Source organism: Thunnus thynnus, chromosome 20, assembly GCF_963924715.1.
Source record: "Thunnus thynnus chromosome 20, fThuThy2.1, whole genome shotgun sequence".
Classification (NCBI taxonomy): domain Eukaryota; kingdom Metazoa; phylum Chordata; class Actinopteri; order Scombriformes; family Scombridae; genus Thunnus; species Thunnus thynnus.
The window spans coordinates 25,422,378-25,449,217 of NC_089536.1; the positions used below are offsets into that span (position 1 = coordinate 25,422,378).

At 41.3% G+C, this 26,840-nt stretch overlaps 2 protein-coding genes across 8 annotated transcripts in view; both read right to left on the bottom strand.

The window, feature by feature from the left end:
• Positions 1-1,779: 1,779 nt before the first annotated feature.
• tdrkh (tudor and KH domain containing) lies at positions 1,780-14,164 on the bottom strand. Of its 6 annotated transcripts, none has more exons than XM_067575858.1 (15): positions 13,813-13,995; positions 12,607-12,748; positions 11,043-11,203; positions 10,831-10,922; positions 9,015-9,216; positions 8,404-8,543; positions 7,805-8,132; positions 7,548-7,714; positions 7,244-7,419; positions 6,498-6,562; positions 6,227-6,378; positions 6,010-6,120; positions 4,815-4,869; positions 2,343-2,424; positions 1,780-2,244 (listed from the first exon to the last, which is right to left on the bottom strand). In XM_067575858.1, the coding sequence occupies exons 2-14, from the start codon at positions 12,669-12,671 to the stop codon at positions 2,351-2,353; spliced, it is 1,788 nt and encodes a 595-aa protein (XP_067431959.1). In that variant the 5' UTR covers positions 12,672-12,748; positions 13,813-13,995; the 3' UTR covers positions 1,780-2,244; positions 2,343-2,350. The 6 variants fall into 6 exon arrangements, with proteins under 6 accessions (XP_067431959.1, XP_067431958.1, XP_067431961.1 ...); XM_067575857.1 differs by having other exon boundaries at positions 12,607-12,751; XM_067575860.1 differs by lacking the exons at positions 12,607-12,748; positions 13,813-13,995 and adding an exon at positions 14,023-14,164.
• Positions 14,165-15,258: 1,094 nt separating this feature from the next.
• The window catches only part of tmem94 (transmembrane protein 94), a 33,161-nt gene continuing 21,579 nt past the window's right edge, over positions 15,259-26,840 (bottom strand). For both annotated transcript variants that reach the window (XM_067575535.1, XM_067575534.1), the window contains 17 exons: positions 26,014-26,187; positions 25,659-25,761; positions 25,309-25,517; positions 25,017-25,198; positions 24,524-24,656; positions 24,319-24,434; positions 23,547-23,646; positions 23,282-23,390; positions 22,734-22,923; positions 22,569-22,646; positions 22,348-22,433; positions 22,173-22,254; positions 21,790-21,947; positions 21,351-21,445; positions 20,661-20,754; positions 18,604-18,774; positions 15,259-18,144 (listed from right to left, as the gene is read on the bottom strand). In XM_067575535.1, the coding sequence (XP_067431636.1) occupies positions 18,072-18,144; positions 18,604-18,774; positions 20,661-20,754; positions 21,351-21,445; positions 21,790-21,947; positions 22,173-22,254; positions 22,348-22,433; positions 22,569-22,646; positions 22,734-22,923; positions 23,282-23,390; positions 23,547-23,646; positions 24,319-24,434; positions 24,524-24,656; positions 25,017-25,198; positions 25,309-25,517; positions 25,659-25,761; positions 26,014-26,187 (2,153 nt within the window). In that variant the 3' untranslated portion in view covers positions 15,259-18,071. The remainder of the gene's footprint in view (positions 18,145-18,603; positions 18,775-20,660; positions 20,755-21,350; positions 21,446-21,789; positions 21,948-22,172; positions 22,255-22,347; positions 22,434-22,568; positions 22,647-22,733; positions 22,924-23,281; positions 23,391-23,546; positions 23,647-24,318; positions 24,435-24,523; positions 24,657-25,016; positions 25,199-25,308; positions 25,518-25,658; positions 25,762-26,013; positions 26,188-26,840) is intronic.

Consider the following 26,840-nt stretch of genomic DNA (forward strand, 5'->3'; position numbering starts at 1 on the left):
AAAGATCCCCTTCAAATGTGCTTTCAATATAAGTGATGGAGGCCAAAATCCACAGTGTGTCCACACAGTCAGTTTTGTTCAAAATATGCATTAAAAAGTTGATGTGAAGCTTATATGAGGCTTCAGCATTCTGAGTCATATCAAGTGGATATCTGATACATTTACAGTCTTTTTAGCATCAAATTCCCTCTTTGTGTTTCCTCAGACAGTGTTTCTCTGTTGAGCTGCAGTGGAAGTATAGTAACAAAAAGAGGAACTTTGGCACTGAAAAGACTATAACGTTGACAGATATCTACTTGATTTGACTCATTTGGATGACTGAAGCTTCATGTTAGCTTCAGATAAACTGTGGATTTTGTCCTCCATCACTTACTTTGTAGTAAAGGGATCTTCTAATGGTCAGTATTAACAGGAAGAATGATTATGGCAAGAAAACCCAGTTTCAATATTCATTTGGGTACCTGACTGTTGTTTGAAGACAGCACTAAAATATATAATGTTACACAACCAACATTTATGCCATCCTAAAATGTATAATTACAGTATGAACAGCAAGTAATAGACACAGACAAATCTTCTGACATAAAATAAATCCTTTATTATACAGTGCATTCAGAAGGTATTCAGAGCTGGCCGCCTGGCTGAACTGAGCAATCGCGGGAGAAGGACCTTGGTAAGAGAGGTGACCAAGAACCCGATGGCCACTCTGGCTGAGATCCAGAGATCCTGTGTGGAGATGGGAGAAACTTCCAGAAGGAAAACCATCACTGCAACACTCCACTGATCTGGGCTTTATGGCAGAGTGGCCAGACTCTCCTCAATGAAAGACAAAGGAAACCCTGCTTGCAGTTTGCAAAAAAATACTTCAAGGACTCTCAGACTGTGAGAAATAAGATTCTCTGGTCTGATGACACCAGGATTGAACTGTTTGGCCTCAATTCTGTATCATGTCTGGGGGAAACCAGGCACTGCACATCACCTGCCCAATACCATCTCAACAGTGAAGCATGGTGTGGGGGTGTTTTTCAGCGGCAGGGACTGGGAGACTGGTCAGGGTTGAGGGAAAGCTGGATGAAGCAAAGTAGAGATATCTTTAATGAAAACCTGATCCAGAGCGCTCAGGACCTCAGACTGGGCCAAAAGTTCACCTTCCACCAGGACAAGGACCCTATGCACACAGCTAAGACAATGCAGGGGTGGCTCAGGGACAGCTCTGAATGTCCTTCAGCAGCCCAGCCAGAGCTCTGACTTAAACCCAATCAAACATCTCTGGAGAGACCTGAAAATGGCTGTCAACCGACTGTCCCCATCCAACCTGGCAGAGCTTAAGAGGATCTGCAGAGAAGAATCACAGAAAATCCCCAAATCCAAGTGTGCAAAGCTCATCACATCACATCAAAGAAGACTCAAGGCTGTAATCACTGCCAAAGGTGCTTCAACTAAGTACTGAGAGAGGTGTCTGAATACTTAAGTCGATGTGATATTTCAGTTTTTCCTTTTAAATAAATTTGCTAAAAATTCTAAAATCCTGTTTTCACATTGTCATTATGGGTTACTGAGTTTAGATTGATGAGGGGAAAAATTAATTGAAAGGATTTTAGCATAAGGCTGCAACATATCAAAATGTGAAGACAGTGAAGGGGTCTGAATACTTCCTGAATGCACTGTATACAGTGCAATCTATTACATATCTGAAGATAAACTAACACTGTCTTCTGTCCTTAGCAAATGATCCAGTAGATGCCACATTTTCATACTGAACACAATCTGAGGAGCATATTCAATAATACTGTATCTTTTAATTTCCAAAATATAACTTGTGAAGCCCAATACATAGGCCTTTACATCTTAATATACATACAAGTGGAGGGAAAAAACTAGACATTATCAGCCGCAAACCAGCTGCCTTCTAGTTCCACTGACTCATCACAGTGCTTTTCAATAATAATACTGGCAACTCTGTTCTTTGTTCCTCGCTTCGTTTCTTGAACACAAAATATAGTAACGACACATCAAAGCAAAGCAGCGTTGGGTACAACAAAACAGCATAAAGGCGAAACATAAGAATTCCTTCTGCGTTGAAGTAACAACAGTAAAGTGAATATATCTGGAAGAACTGTCGCACGTTTGTCAAGAAGGTAAGGCTTCATGATGAGGAGTTATGCGGTTGAGTTTGGGTCAGACAAGGAAACACTCTCTTCATCTCATTTGAACTGATGCTGAGGAGTGGATGGATGGTCAGTGCTGGGAGACAGGAAGAGGAGAGAACAATGTATTATTTTTTACACACAACCTCCATTCTGTACAGAATGTTATCATTTAGCAAAACTAGAGAGCCATACCTTGATATTTATGGCTGTTTTTGGTCTAAGAGCAGGTCGTCTTCTATGACATCATCAACGCTTCCTGAGATAGAGGCAGCTTCTGAGGTACAAAAAGGAAAACACTTCTGTTAATGGTTCAGCTATGGCTTTTTTCCTTTTAATCCACGAGTGCAGAAGCTTCACAGGAAATCAAAATGTAATAGCTTCCAGATATAAGCTTTAAGACGTGTCGCAGCAGGGAAAATCACAGGTGCCAATAACCACTGTCTCTCTGTCATGGGGCTTACTGGGACACTTGGATAGAAAAGAGTCATCCTTTATGTTATTAGTAACATATGTGCTTTTCCTGCTATGACAAGTCAAAATGTGTAAAAAAGGCCTATAACTAGTAACATAGTCCCTCTTTTAGTATTGAAAATGTATTGCTATGTGTAGGGCTACAAGTAAAACTTTAGTACTTATTTGATACCCACTAAAATGTGTCTGTGGCACCTTGTTTACTTATTCTTTGCTCTAATACTCCATTCATAATTGAGCTCATTTTAGTCTGTATTATAATTAAGTTAAGTTGTTATTTTGTTAAAAGAAAAGTCATTCTTTGCTTTCTTTCAGAGAGTAACATGAGAAGATCAATATCAATGAAATGTCAGAGTAAAACAAACAGCCGGGCTCAGTGACTTCCTGGAGTCTTGTTTCCAGGTTTTGGTATCATTGTGCCTGTGCTGCACACAAGTACTGAGCAGATGAATTAACTGTTGTTTGTACTGTACATTGATGTTTATGTACAATTTAAACCATCTTCTCATTTCACTCTCTGGAAGTAAAAGCGAACAGAACTATTCCTTTAAATTAAAAGGGTTTTGTGAAAGAAAAAAGTATCTCTAGCTTCAATACCAAAACTCAGATATCAGTATCAGCACCAGTGTTGAAAATGTTCAAATGATATGCAGCCCTCACAAATACTGAATATGTACAAATGTATATACTATTTGTTTCCAGCCTTGCACTGTAATTATACTGGGACAGTTCCAAAACAACTGTGATATGAAACGTGTACAACATAACCCAAATGGAATCTCTGCCCTCTTACAGTGTACTTAGAGGATAACTTTTACAAATTCTTACATTATCCAGCTCTCATTTCAATGTCAGGGTCCAGTATTTGAGTGCCAGTGCCACCAGTGAGGAATCAGAGAAAACACATTTCATTCACAGCATTATGAGATATCAGAGCCCACTGAAGTGTTTCGTCTGTGTAAAAACGACTCAAGTGTGAATTTAGAAGTTCTAGATCAACATTCACCTCTATCTTTATAATTGGTTGTATGTGGGCACGAGTAAAGGCTGAAAACTGATGTCTTTTGCATGTTGGTAGCACATGTCTGCTCTCTGTTTGGTGTCTCAGCATGTCTCCTCTGATCCTATTTGAAACCCTTGACTTGCTGCATTAGAACAAAACAGCATACTTGGATTTAGAGCAATTCCTGTTTTTATCTTGATCCAATATTGTTCCCAAATAATCTTTTTTTTCCCATCTACTCCAGCTCCATTTTGATAATTATTTGCCCTAATTTCAACCCTCTTCACTCTTACTGCGAGCATGTGTGTTGGTAGTGGTCCATTATTTGTTTCCAGTTCTTGCTCCCTGTCATCAGACTCAATAAATCCCGTGTAAATAACATCACTGCTGTCAGTAGGGAAGCTGCTATCACTCAACAGAATCACACTGTTATCTCTGCTGTCACTTGCTCCTTTATCCTCTTCATCTCCTTGTTGCCAGACATCCTCTCCGGACTCATCACTTTAGACTGGAGTCCTGACTTGTGTGGGAACGGGCTGATGTCCTCCTCTGTGCTTGAGGGCCTGACAGGAATCGCAGCTCTTGGCGGTTCTATCTAGAGTTTGGTTCTTTAAGTCTCCATTATAACTGCTTCCTTCCAGGAGGGTAATGTCCCAAATCATCTCATCACTGGTTCACTTCCAAATGCTCAGGAAGCTCGCCAAGTAAGAAGAGGAAGGGGGGGAGAGGGAGGCTGTGAGAGGCAGTGTTGGCACAGAGACATTAGCAGTACGTGGCTGGTGTTTTGAGCTTATGTGGATGACTCAACGCTGTGAATTAGACTCGTGCCCACTGGTGATGGTAGCGTATATCGGCGAATGAAGGGATGATGAGCGGTCAGTGCGACAAGTCAATTTTAAATCCTTAAATGCGAATCAGTTTGCCGTCTTATTTCCATGGATCTGACACCCCGCATCTCTGTTCTCTATATGCCTGCTCACCAACATTTTTTTTTTAAACGGAACATGATGCTGTGATGTTGGTCGCACCAAACACAGACACACAGACTTTTAAAAGGGAGCCGTTGCTTGAATAGAGAGCTGTCAAAAGCCTTTTATCAGCCCCACTCCAAAAAACAACAGCTATGCATGTAAGGCAGAATTTGCATTGATTGAGCCACTTACTGACTAATTTCCCTTTACTGTACTCACCTGATAAGCTGATACAGGACAGACTTAGCTCTGAGGATGCTCCTATCACGTCATCCTACAGGAGGAAAAGAAATAAAGAGTGTTGAAGCAACTAGAGGACAAAAAAAGTAGCAAGAATCTAATTTTCAATATCTAAATTATAACTGTGATGTGTGTTGAAAGTAGTTCAGTTAATTGAAATTCAGTCATTCTTGCTGTAAGATGATATAAATACCTAGAAGAGTCACAATTCTTCCCTCAAAATAGATACATGCTCTAATTTTTGTTGTAGCACCCAACTGAATGACAAACTCAGTGTAGAGAAAATGATTAATGGCCTTCACTTGGACAGATGTTATATGAGGGTCATTTGGCCTACTTCTTGATGACATCATGTCATATCGACAATTTTTCTACTGCTTAGGATAAACCTTCTGCTTAATGTACTACCTCATTAGATTTTTAAAAAATGTTTTATGCTGTGTGTGATTTTTTAGCCCACATGAGAAACATACAGGTATTTGTTGGCAGTTAGAGGATATTTTCTAAATGTTCAGTACAAGTTTAAGCTGATATATAGGAATTGTCCCAGTGGTGGAAGAGGGAGAAATGGACTCAAAAATCTTCACCTGGTGCTTTATTTTATTGCTGTCACCAGTCAAGTGCAAAGTGCAGTTGTGAAAATGTGAATTGTAGAAAAAAAAAAAGACAGAAATGGAAAAATACAAAAAAAAATCCCTAAAAACTCTTCAAATTATCAGAAAGAAACTTATGTCAAATGAACACAAGAAAAACGACCAACACTTGGCTCCTGACTGGAAGGGTTACTGACATTTGCAGGTATGTTCACATGCTGTTTAGCTGTCTAGCTGCTAACTGACGTTAGCGGTGCATTTTCCCCCAGTGAATGTTTGTTTGGTGGCTCGTTCAACAAGCTAAGCTGCAGGGCAAGACGTGTTCATGTTTGGAAGTTACCATCTATCATCTATCAGCTATTTTTTCATTCACTACATGTTTAAAGGAAGACGGTGTCATGCCTCATACTGCACTGTAGTATTGAATATTTTATAAACATTGGACATCTTAAATGTTGTTTTCATGTAAGACCATGGGACCTGATCTGAAAAATGATCCAATGCGAGAATTAAAAACCGTGATACCATCTGAACCATGAGTTTTGTGATCCGTTGCACCGCTACAGTGTTCAGTGACTCACCAGCATCCTCTGCAGACAGCCAAGATTGTCACCCTCAGTCCTGCCGTTCACCACTTCCTGGAAGCTGACAGCAAGGCCCAGCCTTATGAGCTCCTCTCCTATATCTACAGTCTAGGGTGGACAATTTTCATTTCAAGATAAGGAGACAGGGAGGGAAACAAACTAAACACTTATGCACAGATAAACAAGAGATAAATAAACATAAACACTAGCAGACCTTGCCCTCAGTGTTGTCGTAGAGCTTGACACTGGGCCAGGAGGAGATCTCAGAGTGAGAGTAGCTGCACAGTTTGGCCTGCAGGGGTCTCCAGGAAGCACAATGTGTCAGCCGCTCAAACTCATCCAGGGCTGCCTCAGTCCACACCTCTCCTGGAGAACAGCAAGAGGACTGTTTAGGAAATATAAATATTACATTTTGTGGAAAAGGTCAAAATCAAAAGGTCTCAAAAAATGTCTGTGTGATAAAGTCATTAAGATGAGGGCTTTACCTTTTGGTCTCACTCCTGCTAGGTTGCACTCAATAGCTTGGAATGGTAAGCTGAGGAAGTCACTCCTGAAATATTAATGCAGCAAAAGCAAAAGCTGTTACTAACTTAACTGTGCCATTTCCTAACAGATGCCACACACGCAACTATGCACTCTGCAGGTGCATTACAGTGCATCAGAATAGAGATCATTACATGGAGCAACGTGTCCTCGTATTTCAAATAACTCTATCCGAAGTTTCACTGTGTGTGTGTGTGTGTGTGTGTGTGTGTGTGTGTGTGTGTGTGTGTGTGTGTCCACTGCCTTCCTCCCTCCCCAACCTCCAATACCTGTTGTGCTTGACTAAAGAGATGCCCCAACTAAAAGTACATCCTGGCTTTGGCTATGATCAAATCAAACATGTGTGGTAACTGTCAGTGTGTGGGACAGCTGATGAGATAAATACACATCTCTGAACAGCTTGAAGGGCATGTCGTGATGGGCAGGAGCACAGATTCTGCACCGACTTGAGGGTTTTTCTCTCAGACCTGAGAGATTCGTCTGGGACAAGCTAATAATGTGAAAAGTCATGGAGTCTGTACTCAACCGTCAGTCCTGATGTCCTCATTCTACATTGGAATTATTGTTGTCAGGTCACAGTGTGTGGTCATTTTGTAATGAGGTTACAAATGACCAAACTCAGACTCAAACTTAGACTAAGATTGAGATTAACTCATCTAGACCCAATCGAAGATTTTCTCTCCCTCACCTCATACGACGGAGGCTGTCTCTGGGCAGCTCCCCGTTGTCCCCAAAGTCAACATAGTAAAGATCCACCAGTCCAGAGCTGAGGACTCCCAGCACCCTGGCCCTGTTCCAAGAGCCATGGTCTCGGTATGGAGCAGCCACAATGTCCCCCACCACAATGGTCTCCACTCTCTGCTCCTACACAACACACAGCCAGTACACTTTGTGCTTCAATTTGATATTTACTTTTGACATTAAAGAGTATGTTTTTCATTTGAGCAGTGTTAAAGAAGACTCAACATAAAAGTAAAAACACATGTCCTTACAGTGGGGCTGCCACTGTTGTAGAAGCGGTTCATCTCCTCTGTCAGTTTGTCCAGCTGGAGGGAGCGAACCCCCAGGATCTGGATCCAGAAGTGGTTTGGGTTCTCTGACGCAGAAACATAAACTTCAAGATGTTCATCAGGCTGGAAGCTCAGGTCAGGGCTGGGGACTGGACGACACACAGAGGAGAATAAAATATGATCTTTGTATGACGTGACTGTCTTCAAAGACAGACTGACTCAATTATAAAGAAACTAACTTTCAAACTTGGAAACTTCAGAGAGTGAGTCTGTAGAGACGCTCTCCTCCTCCTCTTCTTCTTTGCAGTCTGTGTTGGTGATTTTCAGCTCCTCCACCTTGTCAAAAATATTTTCTGGTTCTCCTGTGGTTCCGTTGACGTGAACAAGCCCCTTCTTCTCTGCCTGGCAGTAGGGACCATTGTTATTCAAGCCCAGTGGTGCTTCTGTCTCTGTGCTGTCTGGTCTCTGATTCATGGCTGTCTGGCCACGCTTCTGGCGCAGGGCAGATGATTGTGAGATCTTTGTCCTCACCATCATGTCCTCTCTGACTTTTTCTAGAATCAGCTCCTGCAAACACATCACACAAGCAGGAGTTACATCTATTCTAAATAGCATGCTTAGAAAAGAGGATCCACCACATATATAGCTCTTGTCCACTGGAGACTGAATAATTGCCGTGTTGCAAATGAGCTGCTGCATTTCTTTCCCTTTGGATTTAGTATCATCCCCTGAGCAGTGCCCCAAATTTAAGTTCAGGAACTCGCCCATTAAGTTATGGGTCATTACGTTCCTGTGGTGGAAAAGGCCTAATAGATGTCCACTAGTGAATCCTACTCACCTTGGCCTGTTTCACCTCCTGTCTGGACCCTGCGATTGTAACGTTGCCCTTTGCACCCGGACCCTGTGTCTTCTCTTTGGAACAAGCCACTTTGGCTCCTGTGGTCCTGGTGATCAGTTTCAAATTCTCTCCACCGCGCCCTGCAACACACACACACACACACACACACACACACATATACGGAGGGATAGGCACTAGGTTTATTTATATGGGGCCAATATTGGGCCAAAAACATCAGTCAACCTGCACTGCAGAATTTATCAATGCTACTTCTTGTTTATGGGAAGTATTTAACTAATGTAATTTTATTACCTTGTGATTGTCTTAAACCTTTAAGAACCCTTGGATGTTTTTGCTCAGTTTTTACTCTCTTTATTTACACACTTAACTAGACAGGTCATGTAAGTATGTTGCTATTTTCAGAATGAGTTAGGCTATTCATAAATGCCATCAATTTGCATGTCAGAAATACATGTTCTAGGATACTTTTTAATAAAAACATTTGTGTGTCCGCAGGTTTTCAACACACAGCAGATATCTGTACAACTGGACAGAGAGAGGCATTATGGTCTAAGAATCAATCTGATCATCCTCAACATTTTGGAAGCTACCTATTATACGTCCAAACGCGGTCTGAGGAACCTCCAAAGCCTCTGTCACTGGTTCACAGTCAGTGACCAGGTTCTCCAGGATGCAACGGGCCAGCAGGACCTGCTCCTTAGAGCCCTGCAGCAGGAAACACACAGCCGTCTTACATCCAGGCTCCCCTGAATCTGACAAAACCCTGACATGAGCTCCAGACTTCTGGGTCACCTGAAGAAGAAAGACACGGAGGGAAAGCAGAGAGATAAGACTGTCAGAGAAGACTGAAATCACACACTGACTGACCTGCTAAATCTGGGGGAAATACAGTTAGATTTCAGAGGAAGATTTCATTTTCTAATTTTTTATTTGTTTTCACATAAAGTCATGCAACAATATAGTTATACAACTACAAACATTATTTTTCCATAGCAGAGGCATTAGATTAGGATAAAAAATCAAAACCTTTAATTTAATTTAATTTAAAGCAGAGTTATATATATTTCTAGATTCTGGAATTTTTAATGAGGATTTTAACAATATAATTTTAACTTTTTTGTGGAAAAACCATATTAGACACACATTATTATTATTATTCACAGTAGAGTATCCAACTATTTAAATCAGTTTGAATATTTACACATAGCTTTGCTAAATTAGGCCAAACTGACCATACTAGATATATCAGTATTTATATTCTACAATTAAACTAACAAATGAAGCAAAAAAACTCTCATCTTCATCTGCACAAGCATGGAACCATGGAGACAACATCAAATCTCCACAGTGATAAAATTAGACTGAACTTTGAACTCCCATCAGGAAAATGAGTCTTTTTGGCAGCAGAAAATAGAATGTAGCTGAAATAAGACAATATAGAGAACTTCTAGTTAAGATACAACAATCACACAAACTAAACAAACACAAATAAAATGTTACAAAATGCATCATGACAGACAGATGAACAAGTTGTTGTCTATGTAAATGTCCACTGATACCTATGATGGAAGCCTCTGTGAAAAGTTTGCCTCTCTCCCTTTTCACTGGGCCCTGCTTCCCAACATTGCTTGTGTTGTGTATTAGATCACTACTTTCAGCCCAATGTTTCTGTTAATTTATCAGTCATGTTAAACAAATAATGGAATATGGGTTTCACAATGTCATTTTATTGAAGGGCTTCAAGTCCTGCTGTGATTATTTTTTGAGAGTTTTGTGATGGTAGGCAGATTGTCTGCTTAATCAGTGGGAGTGAAAACAGGTGTGCATCATTAGCTGCACTAACCAGTGAGTCACTGCTCTGTCAAGTGGAGGTAGGAAGGATAACACAGTTCTGTTTGGTACACTCATGGCTGTGTGTGTGTGTGTGTGTGTGAGCAGAGAAAGCTGTGATTGTCAGCAGTAACAGCAGCATCAATGTTCTATATGTTTTGAAAGCTTTGTATCAGTCTAGTTGACCCTGTGGTAACCTGAGCAGATGGTACGTTCCAGTTAGGGGAGGCTGAGAAGGTAAAAGGCCGGTCACTGGTCCATTGTGATGGAACAGGTGGCAGCTTGCTGTGAGGCTGCAGATTTTATTCATTTATTCTTTGTTCTGCTTCAGTTAAGTTATTTTTGCCTCTGTTTCACTAATACTTTTAATAAACATCACTTTTTTTGCACACACCCCTGCCTGCCGACCTGCTTCATTAACATCCCTTTAAAAGTTTCCAGTGCCAGATAACATCATCTGTCCTTTATACACAATTATAGAAGAACAAAATATGCAGAATGTATTTAATTGCCAAGTGTCTCCATCTTAAACTGCTTTGAACATATGCAGAGTCACTATGGAGGTGAACTACTCACCATGTCCAAAAACGTGGCTTGGTACCTGGATATGTTCCTGTACACTTCTACAGGAAGTGTCATCTTGGACAACTCAACATTGGGCCCCTCACCTGTTCATGACAAAACAGCCTGTCAATCACAGATATCAGACAATAAACACAAGGAATTATTTTAGTTATTAAAGCAATAATTTGGCTTGTAACATTAACTCTTTAACGGCAGACACTCACTGTTGTTGGTGCTGGTGATGTGGCGGTAGACGATGTAGCCCACCGTGGCCCCGACAGAGAGCCCCGCAGCCAGAGCCACCATTTTGCCCGAGCTTAGGGTGCTCTTGTGACCCTCCTTCACCGCGTCCATGACGCGCCGTGCACCCAGCGGGATGCTCCACCTGAACACAAACATGACACGAGTCTTCCTTCTGCTGGTGGTGTTCTGTCTGTGACTGTTCCCACCTGTCCTGCGACTGCACGTTCTCTCTATATGTCTATACAGGAAGTCAGGCCTCTGGTACTGCTTTTACAAACATAAAGACGATCTGCACTGCAATCACAATGTGTTACCTGGTGTCATCATGTATAGTCCTCAGTGTTTTGTTGGCTTGCTGAGCAGCTGTACAGTCATGCAGCACAAAAATGAAAGCATGAGCCAGCCTGAATTTAAAACAGATCAGGAGTTCTCAAACATTTTCATATCACATACCCCTTATGGACAATTCATATGATTCTGTCTCTTTGACATATGTCAGAGGATATTTGTTATTTGTTTATTGCCAGTGAATTATGTAACTGTCTTGGTAATTGCTCAGCTCAGAGTTTTTTTGTTTAACTAGATGATAGCTGAAGTCAGAGTTCATTCTTCAACTTGGAAACAACAGTTCAGAGAACAATCTGACCACAAGGTCTATTTAGTGGGTTTTATCATATCATAGCACATGATCTTCATCAGCAGATGGAGTTTGCTAAATAGTCACAGAATTCTACATGTTCAATTTTCCATTTTTTTCTGAGCATTTAACTTCCATGTTGCTGAGGGTCAAAGTTCATATTTGATCTTGAAAACATCTTTATCTGCTGATGAAGATCATTAGATACGACTAAAAGCTCCAGGACAGCTACTCAATGGACCTTGTGGTGAGGTTGATGACTCAGCTGCATGTTAGTTGGTGAGAGTGAAACAGTCCATAACTGAAATCTTTTCCACTTAAATAAATGATAATGAACTGTAAGTGTTCCTCATTTTCATTACCTCCTGGAAGGTCCTCAAAGGACCCTTGGAAGTCCCCACACCCCACTTTGAGAACCACTGCATGAGATTCTTACAATGTAGTCTTTCACTGTCTCAGACTACATCACTAGCCAAACCCATTAGCCCGCAAACACGTGCACAAGCAGTTACATACACACAAAAGTCCCCTAAATGATTAAACATTTAGTGTATATTCACTGTGTGTACATACACACACACACACACACACACACACACACACACACAGCACTGCGCTTCTATAAATGCAGCAAGCCAAACTGCGGCGGCCCTGACTCTCAATGACCTGCAGGACGAAATGCACTGAAAGCTGCTGCTGCACACACTGAATACCAATATTACTGTAGTTGGGCGACCTCCAGTCATTCTATAAAGCACTGAGCATCCAGTTTTTTTTTTCTGAGGCTCTTAAACTACAACACACACACTGAGACACAGAATGCACTGGAGGTAAACCAACAGTGAAGAGTATTGGGACCACGCAGGACGGAGGAGCACACAGCACCACCATGCAGATGCGTGTCTCACTGGGAGAAGAGGGCTCTGGGGCTGTAGTTGAGAAACACATGGGACTTGGACACTCCAACGTCCATCTCGGAAGAATCGTGACAATAAGACACAAATCTTCTCCAATCCAGGCTCTGTTTTTTGTTTACATCCAAGTTCAAAACTACTGACAGACAGGCAGAAGAGGAAGAAAGTTTGAGCATTTCAAGTCACCACATGACAGCAGCTGTCGTCAATAAAGAGCATTTCATGAGAAATCATCATTAATCTACATAATACAGCACTTCACTGTGGTGAGAATACGCAAACCAATGAGGTAACTTATACCTCAAAACAAAAGGATGACTGGTGACACATTTCAGTAAACATTACTTTCTTGAATTTTGCAAAATAGGATCCTGTCTGCACACAGCGTGTAGGCTGCAGCCCAGTTATACTGCGTTTGTTTAAGGTGAACCGATCCTCGCTTACAAAAATAGCAATTTAATGTTAAGCTTCTTCATGAAAGACGTTCATATACTAACAAACGTAACTTGAGACTTTCCTGTAATCAATCACGGGTTTAGATAATTTCGGGTTTTAATAAATCCGTTAAACACCACTTTGTGTCAATTGATGTAAATATCATAATTGGTACCGCCGGTGTTGTACCGTAATATGCATCCCTGCAGTGATTTGGTTGCTTGGTGGACTAATAGCTGGATAGTTGTTGCGTATATTTAGCATTAAACCGAACCGAATGGACGAGTTTTTCTACTTATGCGTGCAGTTCCTTCAGTCACGTTATACCAAGAGGCCATATTTGACCAAAAGCAAAGCAACTTTAAATGTTGAGATTTGTAAACAGAGTTTGGCGTAACGTCTCTCGACATTAAGCAAACATCATTTACGCGACTGGCTAGATAACCTTGGCTTTTTCTACTCAAAGACAAATTAATGTAGACCAATTATTTTGTCAACACAAAGTTGTGAGCCGATAACATCTCTAAACGGTCAGAATATATTTTCTATCTCTTACGAGCTGTCAAAACGACCGCAAACGCACACTTTCTCCTCTGAGCTAGCCAAGCTAACATTAGCTCGCTGCTGGTTGACACATGCAAGCAAGTCAACACACCAGAAAAGGTCATTAGCACGCGCACAGACCCTGACGATACAGGCTTTCTATGTTTTCTAACATAATTCAAGAATGAACAGTAAAAATATTTTATAATGTATGACACTTACACACAGACCCCTCGCTCTCTTTCGAATCGACCCCCTCTACTGTCAAGTTAGCCAGTCACAGCGAGACCCAAGGAAACTGCAAACTATACTTCCAGTCGTGGGAAAAACTATGTAGGTAAGAAAAATAACAAAGCGAACGGCGGTGTAGCTGTCGCCATTCAAATGACTCCTCCTCAAACTCACGTTGACGTTAATGAATCAGGAACGTACCTACAACTGAAATGTTGACTTCTACTTTGCAAGTTCAACCAGAAGTGTTGTTGATTCTAGTCAGCTTGACTTCAGTGTCAGTAAATGAGATGCTGTTAATTAATGAGATGCTGTTGGTACCCAATGCAGCGTGGGAGGAAAGTACCCGGAAGTTCAGTGACTGTTGTGCAGTCTCATTCGAGTCATCCACGGATATAATTCCACATAATCTGGTTATAGCATCAAAATGGAGAGAAATACTTCTCAATATACACGATAAGTGTGTGTTATAATAGGCCTTTTCTGCAGAAGACAAGTGATCAATTTCAACGTATCTCATGCATATTTTCAACTTCTTTAATATAATAGTTTTATGTGTGCGTGTATGCATAGTTGGATATACGTGCTCCAACCTGCTGATACCTGTGGATTTGGTTACATTTGTGTGTGTGTGTGTGTTTGTCTCTAAATACATTATACGTGTTCGAAAATAATTGCTGAAAACATGACTGAGAACTATGTAGTGCTTTTGTGGAGATAGAGCGTTAAGACTATAATCTGGGTGTAATATTGTTTCTTCAAAGTGCATTCAAATATAATGTATATAAGGGGAAAACTATGGCTCTGCATTAAAGGTGTACTTCAACAATTTAGCATTGCACTTCCATAAAGTTGGGAGACTCCCAAGACAGATTGTTAAAAGAATGGTCTGAATCGATGCAGCAATATTTTGACTTTTAGTCCCTAGAATGACTCAAGCTAAAAAGAAAAAAGAAAAAGGCTCCTACATGTCCCATAATGCAACTCATTAATGTGACATCATCAGGGTCATTTTTGTAAACTTTGGAAGTTCCCTCCTGGGCAACAGAGGACATTATACAAATATTTTCGCAGGCTGAGCTCATCATGATGAGTAACCTGAACATCGTGTAAAATCAGTTGAGTGTGTTTTAAAAGTGAACAAGAATTTCTAGATCAAACATTCAATTAACAGAGTAAAATCTCATTTACTGAAAATGGTAAAACTATGTCAACTGCATGTAAGTTTGACATTACATTGAAATCAGACCTGTGTGTGTGTATCAAGTAAACACACATTTACCTCTAGTACTGACACTTATTCTCTGTACAAAATAATAGACTTAGACTCAAAGTGAGTAGCAGTTGTAACATAACAGCAGAATTTGAATCTTCCATCATTTCTTCATCCTCTTGCTGTACTGAATTATTTTCTGCAACAATATTTCCACACAACAATCTTATAAATAAAAGAGCATATTTATTAACATGACATAATCAATACACAAACAAATTTGTCAAAAGTCCTGAACATAGACACTTTAAAAAATACAAAATATACATTTATGTTTCTTGTGAACAACTATAACATAGTCCATCAGCCTGCACCTCCACCCCACGAATCAACTGACAGAGGCTTCAGCTCCCAGCATGTGCGTGATAATGTTATCAAAATGCCTAGCATCAACTCTGCAGGTTGTAACCAGGGCTCTAACGTACAGTGTGCAGTCCCTGCTCGGATGAGTCCGTTTGTGTGTTGTGAAGAAAACGGTAGAAGTATAGATAACATGTACACTGATCAAGACAGAGCATTCACAGGATCTGAATCATGCAGCATAGTCCATATGTTTGTCATGATATAAAACAGTAAAATAGAAAAAACGGGGCAAAAAACAAAAATAAAATGTTCTCTTGCATTGTGATGTTTGTCTTAAAATCATCAGTAGTTTTACTTGCGATGTCGATTTGTCCATCAAGACAAACGGGTCACCACCACACCACAATGCTGTAAAACCAGAAAACCCAACTTCTTTAGTTGTACCTAATTCACAGACACCCCCAACTCAAAAAGCTATGGAATAAATCAAACAGGCACACATGTAAAAGTGAGCACACAGGTTGAACAGGGCCGTAGCCAGGATTTTAGAGATACTGAGGTCATGAGTTCAAGTCTACCAACCCCACTACAAAAAATAAGGTTTGTGTTTGTTCAGATTGTGGATCTACTCCATTAACTGTTCATTTATATTGTCCACACTACCAGAACAATTCTGATGTTTAAATGTTGAATTCTTTCTTTATTCTTTTTTTTTTTGTTGTCCTAAAAGCAGTCATATATATATATATTGAATCTGTAATCAGCCTATAAAATATCCACCAAAAGTCAGTTTTTAAACTGTTAAATCCCCACATGTTGCTAAAACCTCTAAATTCCCAGAGAATAAATGACAGAGGACATGACCTCAGTGTCCTCAATAGTAGCTACAGCCCAAAAAGCCACGTTTGATGCCATCTTTAGATGAAACCCCAGGTGTCAGTCAGTTTGTGGTCATGTGACTGAAACATTAAGGAATAGCAGTGGGTGATACTGATAAAATCCTCTAACTAAAGTTATTTCTTTTAGTGGGGAAAAAATAAAATAAAATTGAGGAAAATGCATGACACATAATATGTAAATGTCACTTGATTCCCACATAAACAAAATTATTTTTTTTAAAAAAAGAAATAACATCCTTTATTACAGTATACATCATTTTATATTTTATATCACATCAAAGCATGGTGTTGAGTTCTGAAGTGAGATGCATTACCAGTAAGTACCACCGTCCCACTTTTGAAATAATGACAGCACCCTACAGAAGGCTGGTCTGACTGAAGGAGACCATCAGTGATACAGACGTGTGTGCTGCTGATGGTGCACGTTAACCATGTGAATAAAAAGGCCTGAACACAGTAGAAAATAAAATAAATTTAAAAAAACAGGCAGGTGCAGATGAATGGAAACACTTGATGAGCGGGAAAATGATCAACACATCAAAAATTAAAATCTGGGTTAAGACATTAGCAGATGAAATCTACTTAACTATTCTTTTTTTTTTTTACACTTCCAAACTGAACAGTATCCTGAGCTCCTATCTGTGGAGGTGTTGAGAGATGAGAGAGGCAGACAGGCTGAGAAGGAAGGCAACTGAATGATATGAAGCACCTTACAGAAGACTTCTGGTAGCTTTGGATACCAGAATGAATGAAGTGAATCCGTCACTTAAAAAGTAGGAAGGGACTAAAAAAATCACTGCACAGCCAACTGCGTGGGTTTAAAGCAGCATGCCGGCACATTCTGCAGTTAGACAGATCTATAGATTTAAATGTAGATATGTGTGTATAAAACTCGACTGATCCAATTGAATCCTTAATCCTCATTCCTTACTGTATTACAGCAGCTTAGCTCAGGAATTGAGTGAGAACATTTGTAGTAAAATAGGATAAAATAGAGAATGTTGCTTTGCAGGCTCTAGCACAGTGAAGATTCAAATGTGGCTCAAAGGCCGAATTACAGAATGATTCAGCTTCAAAAAGCGTCTTTGTCACATTTGTTTCAGAGGTAGCGTTACACCCGATTCTGTAGATGTTGATAAAAAAAAAAAAACACCTTGTTAAGACTACCTTTTCCTTTCAGCCCTAAACTGCATGTTGTCCTTGGAGAGGAGACACACTGATGTGATGTTAAGTTGAATGAAGGCTGGACCGGATATGCCGTGATTCAGTGTGTCTCGTTGGATGATGTTAAAATGAACTCCTTTGAAAGTGAAGCAGTGTTTTAGTGGCTTGTATGGAGCATTCCTGGAGATGAGAGCGACCATGCACGAGTCTCTCAGAGGTGGAGGACAGAAGTTGATAGTGAGGAAGCGTAAACCTCTTCACAAAACATTCCTCATGCCTTTAAAACTAAAAAAAAAAATAATCAGACAATAAATAGTCGCCTATTTTTTTGGCTCTTTTCTATTCAAAAAGGAAATGAATGCTTTGGAATTTTCCTTTTCCCTGCTCTAGAGGATCAGCTGTTTCAAGAGAACACACCCGGGAGCTTCGACATTTGTAATAAAGCCCCCCCCCCCACTGTGACATTTGGTTGATACTTGCTCCTGCTGATGGTTGCAGTGTTAACGGAGGGTACTACAAGTATTTGCAGCCTGCCCTTCCCTGGTTTTCCAGAACTGACTGACTGGTTCCCAGTGTTGCCACGACATCGACTTCCTTCCGAGGGGAAGGCATCAGAAAGGAGAGTTCATTCCCAGCTTTGTTTCAAACTGCAGCTTCTGCCTCTTCTGGTAGCGAACTCGCACCCTGAAATACACAAGAGGGGACGAATCAGAGCTCATGATCAGGTCCTGGGCTCTTTCCAGAGACGGGATATGTGACATCGTTGGCTTCATCTATCTGTTAATGTGATGATTTTTTGTCATATATATAGACTAAATTGCAGTGACTTTTATGCAATGATGTGCGCTTCTGAAAGGGGCTTAAGATCCGATGTGCTGCATCTTTCCCAGCTTTACAACACACCCCTGCTCTGTGTCAGAGAGAAAATTAAAGGCTGATCTGATCACTCAATAATCCTCAATAATCCCGCACTGATCCCAGCCGCTTCCCCTGCCATCCAAATCTGCCACGTCTGCTTTTCCCTCTCCCCTCCCTCTGTTGCTCAAGATTCTCCTACGGCTTCCGGATATTTATAATATTCCTCATGTCCATCACTAAGCTGTGAAACATACTACGTGTAGGTTCCTGTGGCTGCTTTCCTACCGTATCTCGTGTAGCTTCACCACCTCGTTGACCACCACCACCAGCAGCGGGGACAGAGAGGCCAGCAGCCAGGCTAGCAGTGGTATGTCGGCCAGGTTAAAGGTCAGGAGGCTGCCCTGGTCACGCCACAACTGGTAATCCACCGTAGCCTGAACAATCTGGCTGAGCAGGCTGGAGGAGAGGAGAGGAGAGAGTGAGGGTTCATGTAGGCTGAAAGTATTTAGTCCCCTTCACTTTTTTCAGTTATGTTGCAGCCTTATGCTAAAATCATTTTAATTCATTTTTTCAGTCATCAATCTACACTCGATAACCCATAATGACAAAGCAAAAATTGAATATTAGAAATTGTGCAAATTTATTAAAAAGGAAAAACTGAATATCACACTGACATAAGTATTCACACCCTTGAAATGTAGCTCAGGTGCCTCCATTTCTCTTCATTCATTCTTTGAGATGTTTCTACACCCTGACTGGAGTCCACCTGTGGTAAATTCAATTGATTGGACAAGATTTGGAACAGAACACACCTGTCTATATAATGTCTCACAGCTGACAAGGCATATCAAAGCAAAAACCAAGTCATGAGGTTGAAGGAACTGCCTGCAGAGCTCAGAGACATGATTGTGTCGAGGCACAGATCTGGGGAGGGCTACAAAAAATGTTTTGCTGCATTGAAGCCTCCATAATTCTTAAATGGAGGAAGTTTGGAACCACCAGGACTCTTCCTAGGACTGGCCGCCCAGCCAAACTGAGCAATCGGGGGAGAAGGGCCTTGGTAAGAGAGGTGACCAAGAACCCGATGGTCACTCTGGCTGAGCTCCAGAGATCCTGTGTGGAGATGGGAGAAACTTCCAGAAGGAAAACCATCACTGCAACACTACACCGATCTGGGCTTTATGGCAGAGTGGAGAAATTCTCTGGTCTGATTAAGTGTCATGTCTGGAAGAAACCAGGCACCACTCATCACCTCACCTGCCCAATACCATCCAAACAGTGAAGCATGTCAGTGGCAGCATCATACTGTGGGGGTGTTTTTCAGCGGCAGGGACTGGGGGACTGGTGAGGGTTGAATGAAAGCTGGACGGAGCAAAATACAGAGATATCTTTAATGAAAACCGGATCCAGAGCGCTCAGGACCTCAGACTGGGCCAAAGAACCTAAAAATGGCTGTCCACTACCGCTTCCCATCCAACCTGGCAGAGCTTAAGAGGATGTGCAAAGAAGAATGGCAGAAAATCCCCAAATCCAGGAGTGCAAAGCTCGTCACATCAAATCAAAGAAGACTCAAGGCTGTAATCACTGCCAAAGGTGCTTCAGTACTGAGTGAAGGGTCTGAATCTTATGTCAATGTGATATTTCAGTTTTTCCTTTTAAATAAATTAACCAAAATTTCTAAAATCCTGTTTTAACGTTGTCATTATAGGTTACTGAGTGTAGATTGATGAGGGGAAAAAATGATTTTAGCATAAAGCTGCAACATAACAAAATGTGAAAAAAGTGAAGGAGTCTGAATACTTTCTGAATGAACTGCATATGTTAGTCTTGCATTCAGGAGTTTCAGACACTAACACAATAAGCAGCAGTTTTTATATTATGAGACAGGATTTTACAGCTCTGGAAAGTTTATCAAGTTGACAAAAGATCATTTTATCCTCTGAATTACATCAGAATGACATGTAACAAAGTTATCTACCAGGAATGTGCACTTGCACGTATTTGATTGGCCAATGCAACGTGTTCTGGCTGAATGATCCAGCTTTTTTTTTTTTTTTTGTCAGAGCACTCTGTGTTTATCTCACTGAAATGAATGAGGAGGTTGTGTTTTACTGCAATAATAATAATGTCAGTCTGCACACGGCATTAGACTGAATGCAGACTGAGTGATTAAGAGATTTGCAACACAATACAGTCTGTGAACTGCTGGGCTTTAAAGCTGATCAGTAAAATCATGGTGAGAAAAACACATGGGTGATATTTGTGGAGCGAAAATGTCCCTGTTTTTGAATTGAGTATGACCTCAAATAGCACTTTTTAATCCAAATGAGGTGAGAACTTACACCACAGGTACAGTGAGACACCACCATGTGTTGCTGAATGGACTCTTTCTCCACAGAGGCTGAGAGCGGTGGACGTAGCTGAGGGAGATCACCACTGAGAAAGACAAATAAGACCACAAGGATGAATAATAATTACAACTAGAAATGCCACCTTGCAGTTGTATGCCTCCACCAACCAGTCAAGTTGCAGTTTACATCCATGTCTGTCCAGATTTTCCTTGTACGTGATCACATGTTTGGCAAATACAGTTGATTGTGATAGAACACAAAGTTGTAGTCATGACAGCAGACAAAGCTTCAGATATGGATGTTGCTGCCAACAAGCTACAAATTCTAAATCGTGGATGCTTCACACACATCTTCAACCCGACAGCACAGAAGATCTAAACAGTCACCACAGTTTCAAAGTGGCACCAAGATTAGTGTCACCTATTCAGTATCTGACCAAATAATGGCCAAAAATGTGCTTTGTGAGGTCACAGTGACCTTGACCTTTGACCACCCAAAATCTAATCAGTTCATCTTTGAGTCCAAGTGGACATTTGTGCGAGATGTAATGAAATTCCCTCCAGGCGTTCCTGAGATATCAAGTTCATGAGTTCATAATGACTCCAGCCACTGCGGAGGCATTAAAACATGAGTGAGTTGGACCATTGTTAATGCTGCATATGTGTGAATGAGAGTTCCTACCTGTGTGTAGGACGAGGAACCCTGCCATGACCTTCTGAGTCAGCAGCAGGCCGTTTGACAGCTCATTGAACCAGTGAGGAGCGTCATCCAAAGAGCTGCAGACATATATAAAAACAATTCATTCAACCGATTCATGAAATGTGTATCTGATCTCCATCAGAAGTGACTTTCAGTGAGCTCAACATGTTACTTCTATCACACCCAGCATCAACATCATCCTACATTTATTGTGACAACTTGTAATTACTTTCAACAAATGGGTCTATAGTTGGGGCAAGACTACATTTCCCACAAACCCCATGCTTTTTGTAACAAAGAGTGTTGATAATATCCTCACTGGTATTTTCAGTGATTTTCACTGTTCAAAAGCTTAACATCCTTCTGTTTAACATTGTATTTGGAGGCTGTGTGAGGGTGACTGTGAGAGACTTTCTCCTACCTGGCTGTGAGTATATGAAGGCAGGTGCTGTTCTCAGCTAAAGTCAAGTTGCTGCTTGTGAGGCAGATCTCCTGCAGGGTGAACCCGAAGGCCAACAGGTAGGCACACACCGTCAGGCCAAACTTCAACAGGAAACAGCCCAGGAAGTAGTTCTGGGTCTGGCCAAGGACACAACATGACGAGAGAGTCAGACATTTCTCTTTTGTTTTGTACCATTTATAGTTATCATGATTATCAAGAAACATTTCTTCTAGAATATCTCCAGCTGGAAGGGCTTCCTCTCATTATACAGCATGCACAGTATAACACAAGGTTGGTTAAATATGTGTAGCAGTAATCCACAAACTAAAGCTCATAGAGCAGCGGTAGATGTGAGATCTTACCTTCCTCGGAATGGCATCGAGGTTCTTCCCTGTGGCGACTGACATGACTGAATTGTCTGGTGGTTTCCCCAAAAGTGACACGCTGTCAACGTGATGCAAGCAGATCATTAGCGTGACATTCTGCACAACATAGGACACAGTGGACGGTAATAATAATGTTTTGATATTTGTGTACCTTAGCAGTGGGCAGCTGAAGCAGGACAGCCAGAGGATGTCAGTGGTGTTTATGGGAGGAGGGAGCTGAGCTAGACAGGCTAAGAACTGACAGACAAACACCAGAGACACTTTGTTTATTTAGTCAATATCACAGTTTTTCTTGTTGTAATCATTCCTCCTGTTCATACTGAGCATTAGAAGATCCCTTCATGATGCTCTTACAATGGAAGTCTCTCTCACCTGGATGATGACCAGACTGAGCTGGCACTGCAGCAGGAAAAGGAAGCACTTGCGGATGCCGTAGGTCGTGTGTCGCGCCTGGGAAAAGATTCACCCCGAAGCCAATTTAATTAATAAATGTGACACTTCTATCTGACTAAATGAGTGTGTGTGTGTGGGACGTACCTGCTCTATGAGTTTGACCATGCTGACACTCTCTCCTTGGTGGAAGGTGACGGAGCAGCCCATACTGTTGAGCTGTCCGGAGAGCCTCAGAGGAGACAGACCTTCAACATCTCCGTTAAATCCTCCTCCTGTAGCGTAGCCAAACGTCTCCCACGAACACTGAGATGGGTAGAGAGGATCCAGAGCGATGCTGTGGAGGGAGGAGGGGAGAGCTTAACAGTAGGACACACAAGCTCTGGATAGATATGAAGAGGACGTTAGCCTTTTATCTTTTATCTAGCCATTATAGTCACATACAGACACATGGCTGTCTATAGCATGTACTCAGTGTAATGTGACAATTCAGGAGGATTCAACACATGCATGCAGGAATATTGATACTATAACGCTTCCCCACACTGCTAACAATCCAATTCTGGAAGATACATTCAACCCTTGTGACTTGTGACTATGGGATTTTGATCTATCATAAAACATTACAGAGGTAGGGGTGTGTGTGTGTGTGTGTGTGTGTGTGTGTGTGTGTGTGTGTGTGTGTGTGTGTGTACCTGACGTCACTCTGCAGGAACAGGCGGCTGTTTCGGAAATTGGCAGAGCTTCCCAGACAGCATGTAACCTCCCTGTTCTCCTGCATGATCTTCATCATCTCACACATCGCTGCAAAGTTAAAAAAAAAAGTGTCAATTTTATTGTTACAACAACCAAGAATCACTGAGTACATCCAAGACAGAAACTGATTGATTAACAGCTGAATAGAATTACACATATGAAATTTTGGTCACTTAATATATAAAACACACAGAGAAGACTCACTGTCAGGGGTGCAGTCTGTGAAGAGTGGCACCAAAAGAGGCACATTATCAATGTTCTTCAAATGAGGACGAACCTGGTGGATACCACGAGGTAGCTTGGCCTGACAGAGAGCAGGAACAGTAAAAAAAGACTGAATTAAACAATTCAAGTTCAAAATGTAAAGTGGTTTAGATAGATGGAATGCATTTCTCATCTAAATGAATGGACAGCCTGGAAACCTCAGGACTGTTTAATACAGCTGACTAATGTTTATGTCTTGAATGTGTGTGTGTATATTTTATTTTTCATTGTACACATGGTCATTGCTGTCTGAATCCAGCTTCTCTCCATCTATGGAATGACTCAGAGACAGTCCATAGACATTACAATGGTTCCATGTGTGAAATGAAACAATGGAATGTAGTAACTTGTAATTTAATACTAGTTATTACTAGTACTAATTATTAGTACTGTAGTACTATTGCTTATGCTGTAAGTGTAATTGCAGTCAGTATTATTATATCCTGTGTTAACCTGTTTTAGTCTATTTCTGGTGTGACAAAGTTCTTTAGAAGACAAATGAAAATGTGAACACTTAAAAAGGGAAATTCCAAGACAAGGAAACAGCAAGAACAACATTTTAAAACACAAACTGAGCTGCAAGTCAAAAATAGTTCAAAAGGAAGCAATACTGCTGGTTAAGAAAGCAAAAGACAGAGAAATGAAAGTGTTTTGTTGGGGGTGAGGGAGAACTGAGCAGTAGCTTCACTGGTTTTAATAAAAGTATAGTTACCCTGTTACAGTCCTCAAGAAAGCTGGGCACGTCGCTGTCTGTGGGCTGGAAACTGGCCAGGTCAGAGTGGGCTTCCTCCTCTGGCAGCAGCGGACCTTCTGCTTCATCCCGAGAGTCTGTGTCACATATGAAGGGAGCTGTTAGAGAAACTCTCTATAACTCAAAACACCAGACATCAGCACACATCTTAGAAGTGGTAAGGTACCCTGGTTTAGGTCTTCATGGAGGGAGCCGTGACTGGGGCTGGATGGAGCTCCATCACAGGGACTGTCTCCGTTTGGAGTCAGAGAGATGTGACAGTTCCAGCCTGTCTCTAAACCCATCTTCTCTGCAAAAACCTGCACACACACATAAACAAGTATTCTCATACACAGGACTCTGCTTTTAAAAGTTTGTAGAATTTTCCACTATATATATATATATATATATATATCTTATATTTTACATTTTCTTCATGCACATATTTTTCATGTATTTGCTTGTCTTAATATGTGCTACAGATGATTTTTACATCACCCACTGTTAACTGGAAATAACTGCATGCTGGGAAAAAAACATTTACTGTGGCAAATGGTGGAAAAACCAACCGTTTATAAATAATAAATAAAATAAATAATTTCTTGTCCTGAACAAAGAGTACCATACCCAGATCACCTACTGGATATTATCAAATCAAACATGAGTTTGTGTGTATTCACCTTGCTGCGGAGTTCATCTTCCATGGAAAAGTAAACAAAGCGGATGCAGGCGGTGACCAGGGCATCGATGAGCCGGACTGTGTCCAGCCTGGCCTGGAACTGGGACGACACCATGCCCATGAAGATCTGCCCGCTCAGGGCCTGCACGCAGTCCTCACGCTCCACACCCTCACCTATACCCTCTGCACACCATGACAGGGAGGGACAGCGGAAGGAAAAGAGAAGGGAAAATGAGTTGTACTATTACTGCATTTTTATTTTAACTATCCGCTGCTCTGTGTTTTATGTGTACCGTCTGAGCTCCAGCTGTTCCTGCAGGAGTTGTGTTTGATGGGGGTGGTGGAGGGTAGCTCCAACCCAGAGAAGAGGCAGGGACCGTGGGTCAGCTCCACACACTTCCCATTCAGTTGGCTGGACAGTGACACTTGCATGGGTTTGTAGGCGAACGCTGAGCAGTAACCTGACAGACAGGCACGCTGGTAGAAGTCCAGAACCTTCTTTCTATAACACAAGAAGAAAGAAAGAAAAAGAGTTTCACATGGAGAAACTGCTAGAAATATGGATGCTGAGAGTACAAACTGTGAATCTTTGCTGTGAATCTACAGTCAGACATAAAGAATCAAAGTGGGAGAGATGCTGCACCTGTCTGAGCCTGAGAGAGGATAAATATCAGTTCCATCCCAGAAGTCAGTGCATGCCTCCAGGATGAGGTCGGCCGAGCCGTGTGACAGCATCTGGACGTTATCTACAACAGAGAGGTCAGAGGTCATCACAGATAAGAGTGAATCACATTAGCAGGCATCAAAAAACAAAAACAAATACCTGTTTTAAGTTAGATATTTCGGCAAAGGGAGAAGGTGGACAACTAACAGTAAAATGCAACAAATACATAAAAGAAAAAAAATGTGTTAGTTCCTGTTATTTCATTAAAAACTTTAAAGTAAAACAAAAACACACCAGTAGATTGATAGAAAAAGATAAGCTGGTGCCAACTCACTGGAGGAGGAGTCTCGTACGAACAGGGAGATGAGGTGGGAGATGGGAGGCTGGCGTTTGATGAAGTAATGCAGGCGGCGGGAAGACAGCTCCTTGGTCTTCTCTCCAGATGGCAGCTGGTACAGAGCCAAGTGGTTCTCCTGTTTAAACAGCTCCCTCGCACCAGGAGTGAACCCTGACACACACACACACACACACACACACATAAGACACTTAATCCAGCCCTGAAAACCTATTTGTATGCACACAAACAAAATAGAGTTCAGTTGTTAAGTAATGCACCTCTTTAGCTGAACGTGTACCACATCTATCAGCCTTGTGTTTGGATTGTGGGACAGTGATTGATGGATTGTCTAACAGCCTCTGAAACCTCCTTTACTGGGCTGCGTCCTCTGATTTTTATGACTTTCCAAAACCAACAATCACACCCACATTACACAGTGATTGGCCAGATGTGTCAAGGTGTGTAGACGTCTCTCTAAAGTTATTTGATTGTTCACACAGATGCAGTACATCTGTCACTTTTAGTGTGTGTAACTGCTTTTGAGGTGAGCCAAAGCAACAAATAGCCTGATATATCTTATTCCTCTGTGCTGTAGAGCTCCATTGAAATTAATCTAAAAACACATCAATGATCCACACTGTTGCACTGGGTGACATGTTCCTTTATTACCCTGAACACACACACACACACACACACTGTAGTTTATTTTGATTTAATCACACATGCACACTAACCATCCTGCTGGCAGAAAAACTCACTAGAGCACCAAATGTGGATTAATCCGTTGCTGAAAACAGTCCTCAACAAATGCATCATTTCCTCCT